The sequence below is a fragment of the Phoxinus phoxinus genome, assembly GCF_949152265.1.
Source record: "Phoxinus phoxinus genome assembly, chromosome: 24".
Lineage (NCBI taxonomy): Eukaryota > Metazoa > Chordata > Actinopteri > Cypriniformes > Leuciscidae > Phoxinus > Phoxinus phoxinus.
The window spans coordinates 10748344-10757683 of NC_136899.1; the positions used below are offsets into that span (position 1 = coordinate 10748344).

General features: G+C 38.2%; 1 protein-coding gene across 2 annotated transcripts in view; it reads left to right on the forward strand.

Annotated features, from left to right (window-relative positions):
- Positions 1-9340, forward strand: part of flt1 (fms related receptor tyrosine kinase 1) — a 29616-nt gene that overhangs the window by 18691 nt on the left and 1585 nt on the right. The window contains exons 13-29 of one of the 2 annotated variants that reach the window (XR_013796339.1): positions 150-455; positions 2150-2296; positions 2383-2511; positions 3559-3665; positions 3766-3901; positions 3984-4088; positions 4422-4535; positions 5065-5153; positions 5881-6010; positions 6261-6358; positions 6448-6570; positions 6662-6773; positions 7886-7985; positions 8083-8188; positions 8279-8391; positions 8539-8605; positions 8692-8831. Coding sequence is in view for 1 of the 2 variants with exons in the window: in XM_079601931.1 (XP_079458057.1) it covers positions 150-455; positions 2150-2296; positions 2383-2511; positions 3559-3665; positions 3766-3901; positions 3984-4088; positions 4422-4535; positions 5065-5153; positions 5881-6010; positions 6261-6358; positions 6448-6570; positions 6662-6773; positions 7886-7985; positions 8083-8188; positions 8279-8391; positions 8539-8605; positions 8692-8774 (2065 nt within the window). In the remaining variant the exon portion in view is untranslated. The remainder of the gene's footprint in view (positions 1-149; positions 456-2149; positions 2297-2382; positions 2512-3558; positions 3666-3765; positions 3902-3983; positions 4089-4421; positions 4536-5064; positions 5154-5880; positions 6011-6260; positions 6359-6447; positions 6571-6661; positions 6774-7885; positions 7986-8082; positions 8189-8278; positions 8392-8538; positions 8606-8691; positions 8832-9340) is intronic. The other variant, XM_079601931.1, reaches the window with a different exon arrangement.

Consider the following 9340-nt stretch of genomic DNA (forward strand, 5'->3'; position numbering starts at 1 on the left):
AACACTCTAAAATGGTTTCTCTGTGCTCTGTGACCTCTAACAAATCTATGTTGTTGCCAGTAGGTCTGCATGTATTCTGTCTCACTGTATCCAGGATTTATGCACAGGAAGTGGAAGTTGATTGAATCTTCTTTTGTCCACCATCACAGATGTCAAAGGAGGCCTTATGGCGTCTTTAGAGGAAGAGCCCAGAGAGGGCAGGGACCTTCGTCTTGTCTGTATAGCAAATAGGCATCTCTATTCAGACCTGTCATGGTATAGAATGCCGAATCAGTCCACAGTACCGGAGGGAGCTTCAGTTCTTGGTGGGGAGCTCACAGAGGGACGCTTCTCTCACACCCTGCACCTTCTGCTGAAGAACGTGACTGCACAGGATTCAGGAACATACCGCTGCTCCGCCACACACCTGCTTACAGGAGAACGCGCACACCTAGATACAGCAGTGGAGATCACAGGTGTGTCTTTAAGAGTTATTGTGCTCAACACACACACACACAAACACACGCTCTCATTAAAGGGATAGTTTACCCAAACATGAAACTTCTGTCATCACATTTTGAGATATTTAGTCCTGGTTGTTGAAAGTGAACATGCACAGGAACTGTCAAACCACAAAAATTACAAAAAGTACCATAATAATGGTATATTCACAGTATGTATAATGTCGTTTGCATTCACGCACATACTAATAGGCCACTTTAAGATATGGCACAACGGGTTTGCCATCTGCAAGAGTGCATTAATGCACAGGCTTAAAGGGACAGTTCACCCAAAAATGTAAATTCTTTCATTAATTGTTCACCCTCATTCCAAACCCATAAGACTTTTTTCATCTTCAGAACACAAATTAATATATTTTTGATGAGACCTGAGAGCTTTCTGTCCCTCCATAGACAGCTATGCAGCTACCACGTTGACTCTTTAAAAAGTTACACGTCAAGCGAACATGCTTGAGCTTCCGTTTACTACAACTGATGTCTGAGTTTATTAATGTTTATATAAAAGTCTAAATAAATTTCTTCATCATATAAAGCGATCGAGTCTCTTCAGAAAATTTGGACTAAACCGCTCAATTCATATGGATTCGTTTTATGATCTCTTTATGATCTTTTTGAAGCGCCTAGTTGTGTAGCTGTCCATCGAGGGACAGAAAGCTCTCAGATTTCATATTTCAAAGTCGGCTTTGGAACGACATGAGGGTGAGCAAATGGCTGTATGGAAAAAATTGGGTAACTGTATTATTTAAATTTTATGGTAAATAAAGTTATGAAACATCTGCAGAAGTGAGGCACAGACTTCTCTTAGATACTAATTTTGAGTCCCGTAAGGATGTGCTTGCAGACACCCACACATTTAGAGACAGAGGCGGAAAGAGAAACAAAGAGAGAGGGAGAAAGACAGAGCGAAACAGGGTCCTTGGGAACTAGAGCTTCCTGTAGCCCTTCTCTCCAAGGCTGTGTGAAGCAGAACCTCTTTGGTGTGGGAATGAGATCTAGTCAGGAGGAAGAGCACACAATGGCACTTCCCACTATGCCACATTTACAGGCTGATTCACATGGCCGAAGAACAATCAGCCAATCAGCCACTGTCACAGAACGAGGAAAGAGACAATAATCAATTGTGTCCCAGGGGAAAATATCTGAAGTAGAAGTCAGATTATTATTACCCTCTTTTGCTAGAGTTATGAAATCAAGCTTCATATGAAGGATCCCTCCTTCCTCAAGAACCCTTGGGATTTTTGTTTCATGTTAACCTGGAGTTATCTTATATTAATCTACATAAATGCGACGCTATATTTGTCAAACTCTCAACAGCTAACCCGGAAATATCAGTTAAGTCCATGAATGTGTCTGAATGGCACAACTCCAGTGGCTGCGATTCAAACATTCCAGGCCTTAATCTGCAATGAAAGAAATACAACCCACAGTCTATTCACACTTCTGTAACAATAGCGAACCGCGTCGCCCGTAAATCACTCAGCTGCTTTATAAGGCGGACATGTAATGCTAAGAGCCCCGTGTGACTGCCGTGGCTTCCGTCAATCTCCCAGAGGTGTTTTTGATCTTTTTTGATTATACTGATTCAGTGGATGTGGAACATCATGCGTAATGACCCCTGACCCAAACCCTCTTTGTCTCAAACTGTACAGTTCTGCAGGCGCCTGTGCTGCTGCGAAATCTGAGCGATCACAGTGTTAATGTAAGCAGCTCGGTCACTCTCCGCTGCCCCGCTTGGGGAATTCCACACCCCCGGATCACATGGTATAAGGACCAAAGGAAGCTCCAACAGGTGTCTGGTGAGACTGGAAAGTGCACTTTTTGAGGACTTATTTTAAGAATCCTGTAAATGTATATGTTACATACCTGTTTCTTTTATTGACAGGAATTATGTTTCCAGAGGAAGGGACTATACATATCGACCGAATAACGGTTGAAGACCAGGGACTTTATACCTGTAAGGCCACCAATGAGAGGGGGTCTGTGGGGAGCTCCGCCCACATTTGGGTTCAAAGTAAGCTACTGCTTTGACAGGAGTAAATACACTCATTTTGATGTGTAGTATTGTGTAAACTCTTATCTGTTTTACGGCAAGTGTAAATTTAATTGTAGTTTTAAAACAAGGAACAGTACTTGCATTTTTGATCTAAGGATTACCATAGGAATTTCGAACAGGTTTTTATCATTCAATTCATGAGTAAAATAACATCTGTGGATAATAAATGTTCTAAAATAAAAAGTACACACAGTCATACCTCAAACAAATGTTGAAGCCACTGTGTTAAAAATGTACGTTGCTAACATGCTGCTAATTGAAAATCACCTTTACCATCATGTACTGAATATAGCCTACACGAAAACTTTTTGGGGTTTTGTAAGATTTTTTTAAAAAGAAATTAATAGCCTACTTTTATTCAGCAGGGATACATTTAATTTTAATGTCTACATTAATTATTACAAAAAATATATTTAATTGTTTCTTGACCTTTATCCATAAAAGAATCTTGAAAGAAAAGTGTCACATTTACTACAAAAATAATTAGTACAACTGGTTTCAACATTGTTAACATAAATAAATGTTTCTTGACATCAAACATTCACATGAATAAATGTCATTATAAAATATGTTCAAATAGAAGACAGTTATTTTGAAATTGTAAGAATATTTCACAATATTACACAAAAATAAATGCAGCCTTGGTGAGCACAAGAGACTTTCTGCTGTGTCTTTCTCTCCCATCTTTTTTTTCTTTTTCTCACACTCCCTTATTTGCTCTTTTCGGATGCTTCTAAACTCAGCGCTGAGAGGAGACGTTCACGCTGTTCTCTTTCCGATAGGTCAGGAAGGAAACTGTCTCCCATTTTCATTTCCCACAGATGGCCTTGGCTTTTCAACCCTTAAACTGTTTACCTATTTGTATGTAGGTTCATTTGTTTAGCTGTTTCTATAGAGGCTAATACATTACTCATGACCTATAGGGAGTTGTCATGCTCATGGGGGACGAATCCGATCCATGTCATGTCCCACTCTTTTTTCAACACTTATTTATGTATCCTATAGGTTCATCTGAATTCCTTTCTCTGGAGATCCCGACTCTAGCATGTACATGTGTTGTGGCCACTCTCTTCTGGCTGCTTCTCACACTGCTAATTCGGAAACTCAAACAGGTGAGAACCACCGAGAGTGATTTGAGAGTTTGAAGGCCAAAAAATGACTTATATTACTGTACCATGTAATATATATCTATATTATGTGGGTCATTCTCAGCCAAACTCCACTGATGGCAAGGCAGAGTACCTGCCAATCATCCTGCACCCAGGGGTGGAGCCTCTGCTTGAGCATTGTGACAGGTTACAGTATGACTCCGCCCAATGGGAGTTTCCACGTGACCGGCTTAAACTGGGTAAATTGTGTGCGTGCTTTATAAGTTGTGTTGATGCCGTTATGGAGTATACTGATATGTGGTTTATTGTCCCGTTCTCCAGAAAAGCCCCTGGGGCGAGGGGCGTTCGGGCGAGTAATGCAAGCCTCAGCTTTTGGCATTTGTAATTCAGTCAGCTGCACCACAGTGGCCGTCAAGATGCTTAAAGGTATATTCTGAAACATTAAAACAGCTGCTCAAACATTCTGAGTCCAATTAAGTCCTAACCCTATCCCTACCCTACCCCTAAGTTATTCCTAAAATCAGAGGGAAATTAATCCTGGTTGTAGGCCTAAGCCTAAACTTGGCATAAACCCTAAACTTGTCCCTCAAATCAAATTGGTTGATTGGAATGTTGTTCCATGATCAACAAAAGATGTTGATCTAGGAACATGTTGTAAAATCGCATACACTGGGTGCAGGGTTGAAGACTTCTGATGTAAGGTATTTAGTATGTATACACCACTTAGTGTCAGGAGTTATGACTGTGCTGTCCCTGCAGATGGCGCTACGCCCAGTGAACACAAGGCTCTGATGACAGAACTGAAGATCCTCAATCACATTGGTCATCACCTCAATGTGGTCAATCTTCTCGGGGCATGCACCAAACCAGGAGGTGTGAATGTTACCATTTATAGACAAAAAAACAAAACAAAGTTTGGTTTTGCTTGATGCCAGTTATGAAACTGATTTCTAGTTACAAGAAAAAAAGCTTCAAGATATATATGCATATACACTACCGTTCGAAATGTTGGGGTTTAGTACGGGGGCTTGATTTCTTATTTAGTAATAAGAAATCAAGCTCAAAATCAGCATAACAGAATGATTTCTGAAGGATCATGTGACACTGAAGACTGGAGTAATGATGCTGAAAATTCAGCTTTGCCATTACAAGAATAAATAGCATTTTCAAATGTATTACAATATAAAACAGCTCTTTTAAATTGTAATAATATTTCACAATATTACTGTTTTACTGTATTTTTAATCAAATAAATGCAGCGTCACTAAGGATAAGATTCTTATTTCAAAAACATCAAAAAAATCGTACCAACCCCATATATATATATATATATTCACTCACAGTACAGAGATGGATGAATGTTGTTGTATGTATATTAATTTTGTCTTCTTGTTGTTTTTAGGGCCTCTGATGGTTATAGTTGAATACTGCAAGTTTGGCAACCTGTCTACATACCTCAAGAGCAAACGAGAGGTGTTTCTGTTAAACAGGGTTAGTCTATCTGTCTGTCTATCTATCAGTTTTCCTCAGTCGGTCATCACCCTCATGACTAAAATAAAATCTTAGTTTTGCTGTGTCACTCAGAAGATCTTATAAATGTCACAGCATTTAACCAGGAAACTGTTGCTGTATCGTGAGGTTTGGAGACATATATGTCTTCTTTCAAGTTTATAGTCTTCTCTCATTTCCTTCTGAAAAGAACAGAACAGTGTTTTACTAAGACAACAGAGGCATAGCCCACTTCCCTCTTTGTGACCATCTCTAAAGCTGCTTACCTCCTTAACTGACCTCTACAGAAGCGTCGTACAAAGAGCAGTGTGTTTATGCAAAAGTCACAGAGTGATGATCCATAATCAGAGGAACTAGTGATAAAATATGTGATGCAGTCCTTGTATTTGACGTCACACTTTAGTTTGGGGAACACATATTCACTATTGACTATGACTTTTGCCTCAATAAACTCCTAATTTACTGCTTATTAATAGTTAGTAAGATAGTTGTTAAGTTTTGGGATTAAGGGATGTAGAATATTGTCATGCAGAAAAAGGCATTAATGTGCTTTAAGTAGGCTACTAATAAACAGTCAATATGCTAATACAGCAATATGCTAAGCTAATAAGTTATAAATTAAATTGGCCCTCAAACTAAAGTGTTACTGGTATGTGCATTATTCACTAGATAGCTGCTCATGTCTTGTGTTTTTGTGTATCTGACTCAGGTGAACAGAGAAGAGGAGGGAAGCATGATGGAGGGATGTAAAGGACGACTGGCCAGTGTGTCCAGCAGACAGAGCAACGCCAGTTCAGGGTTTAGTGAGGAGAGAGCAGAGATCTCAGAGGAGGACAGTGGTGAGGTTACATCACACACATGATGTCTTTAAAGTCAGCATTGCAGCCCTTCACTAGTCTACTAATGATTTATTTTGAACCAGTAATCCACTGATGAAAAAAGACAGTAAGGGGATAGCACAACAAAAAATGAAACACTATCGTTCAAAAATAAATTTATTCAGCAAGGATGCAAATGTTCAAGATTTATAAAGCACATTTATTAAAGTCGACCGCTGTATGATATTGCAATATTGTTTGTCTTGCCCAGCTTCTCTTCCTGAATCCATCAACCCTCTGCTGCTTGAAGACCTGATTTCTTACAGCTTTCAGGTAGCCAGAGGTATGGAGTTTCTCGCCTCTCGCAAGGTAACGTTTCTTCCTTCCCGTTTACATGAGCGTATGTGAGAATGAACATGACGGTGGTTGAATCACAAAGGTTTTTTTCATGTTTTTAGTGCATTCATCGTGACCTTGCTGCCAGAAACATCCTGTTGTCCAACAACAACGTGGTGAAGATCTGTGATTTCGGCTTGGCTCGAGACCTATACAAAGACCCAGACTATGTGCGCAAGGGAGATGTGAGTGCACTGCCATCGATAAATCAAAGTCAGTGGTCAACAACATAAAGTAAAGGGTCAAATCAAATGTGTGTTATGAATGTGTTTTAAGGCACGGTTACCGCTGAAGTGGATGGCCCCTGAATCGATCTTCGACAAAGTCTTCACCACTCAGAGTGACGTGTGGTCGTATGGAGTTCTGCTCTGGGAGATCTTCTCACTTGGTAATTCCATACATCAGTCAAGCGTTCAGCACGTCACCGTCGATTTTTTCATAGCACAACCCCTTTGAAATATGACACAATAGAACAATTGACCTTTGTCTCTCTGGCAGGTCAGTGAGGTCATAGCAAGAGAATGAAAGTGAGGAACACTCGTTAGGAAACATGAAAGTGAAACTTTTAAACAACGTTTTTAAAGTCACCATGAAATCAGGGTTATTGTTGTTAACTAAAACTACAAAAAAAAAAATCTGTTCAATGAAATAAAGCTAAAATTAAAATTAAATGTAAATATTAGTTGGGAAAGTTCAACTAGAGCTTTGGCGATAAATTGAAATAAGTTTTAACTATTAACTGATTTTTTTTTAAATTAAAACTGAAACTAATTAAAAAATATATTTAAACCCAAATAACAAAACAAAATACAAAAAAGTACAAAAAAATTCTAAAATGAACATGAAAACTAAAAATATAACAATAAAAGCTAAAGTAACCGCATAAAATCCAACTTGACAAGTTATCGTTTCGTTTTACTATACATTATTGATCTGTGTACATCATTATTTATAAAAAATTCATGTGGCTTTTTCAAAAACTTGAATCAAAATAATGTCCCCTCCCACTTGCAGCGACAACCTGTCACTCATATGACATCACACCAATAGCCAACCACAATGATCCAATGATCCAATCAATTCCCGATGGACAAAATCAATTTCCGCCAATCACATTTTTTCTCATTAAAATAAATGTGGTGGTGACAAATCAGGTCCTCCTTCGAAATCAAGTCTCTGTTAGGACCCCAAGCGATCCCATTGGCTCAAATTACTTTTAATAGGTAGGCCTACTCTCTTAAGCGCTTGATTACAATTTCTACAAAATAAAGTTATGATAAATTCTGTTTGAACTTTATAATGACAATTAATGTCTGTATTACTTACAGATACCCAATTAGCCTGATAGCTTAGTTTAGTACAATACATTACATTCAATTTGTTTTATCATGCACCATATGGTAACCTATAGGCCTACATATTTTAAATGATTTACGTTTGTATAGTAAATCAATCATCTCTCTGTGAACGGTCACATATAACAGTGTTTGTGATCTATAGGAGCGTCTCCGTACCCGGGGATGAACATTGATGAGGAGTTTTGTCACAGACTAAAGCAGGGGACTCGGATGTGTCCTCCTGAGTACAGCACCCCGGAGATGTGAGTTCTCACACGTGGATACACTGTATAAAGCATGAACCAATACCAATACATTGATGATGATGATGATGATGAGCTTGTGGGATTTGTCTGATAGTTATAGCATCATGTGGGCATGCTGGGAAAATAACCCTGAGGACAGACCTTCTTTCACTGCTCTAGTGGAGATACTGGGAGACCTCCTGCAGACCTGCGTCCAACAGGTGGGACATAATTATTGTGTGTTTATTAAGAAATTTTCCTTGTTGGGACATTTGGCTTTCAGAACTGACATTTTCTTTCTTGCTTAACAGGACGGAAAGGATTATATTCCGCTAAACACTTTTATTTCTGGAGAAGGAAATACTGTCACGGCGCACCTCGACCAGAAAGACATATTAAGCCAGAAAACGCTGGGAACTTTAAGGTACGAATGTCTTAATATTTGAAAAGATCAACTGAATATGTATTTCATTTATTAATTCATTTGAATAATTTTTTTGTAAAAAAAAAAAAAAAAAAAAAAAATATTTTCTTTTCTTTTAATGTTTATTTACATTTTTATATACGTTAGCTACATCAACTCAGAGAAAATCAAAGCCATCAACACTTTTGAGGATCTACACAAAGAAATCCCTGATGTAAGAGTTTTCAAATATAGGCTAGTTGCATTTCACTCAGGTAAAGTTTTTGGTACTAACTTTTTATTTTACTTTTGGACAACCAGTCTGACAGTGGAATGGTTCTCCCTTCTGAAGAGTTGATTCAGGTGAAATGGACGGACAGATTCAAAACCAAGAGAATCACCAAGTAGGTGCCACGAGAATGGCCACGATAATCTGTTACGCTACCGTTCAAATATTTGGGGTCAGTAAAGACATTCAAAATGCTACAAAAGATTTCTATTTCAAATAAATTATGTTCTTTTCAATTTTACATTATATTCATCAAAGAATCTTGTACGGATAAAATAATATATGTCATGGTTTACACAAACATATTAAAGGATTAGTTCACTTTTAAAATGAAAATTCTGTCATCATATACTCACCCTTAAGTTGTTTCAAACCTGTATGAATTTCTTTCCTCTGCTGAATACAAAGGGAGATATTTAGAAGAATGTCGGTAACCAGACAGTTTTTGGTTCCCAATGACTGCCATAGTATATTTTTTTCCTACTATGGCAGTCATTGGGAACCAAAAACTGTCTGGTTACCGACATTCTTCTAAATATCTCCCTTTGTATTCAGCAGAGGAAAGAAATTCATACAGGTTTGAAACAACTTAAGGGTGAGTATATGATGACAGAATTTTCACTTTAAAAGTGAACTAATCCTTTAAGTAGCACAACTGTTTTCAACATTGATAAGACATTT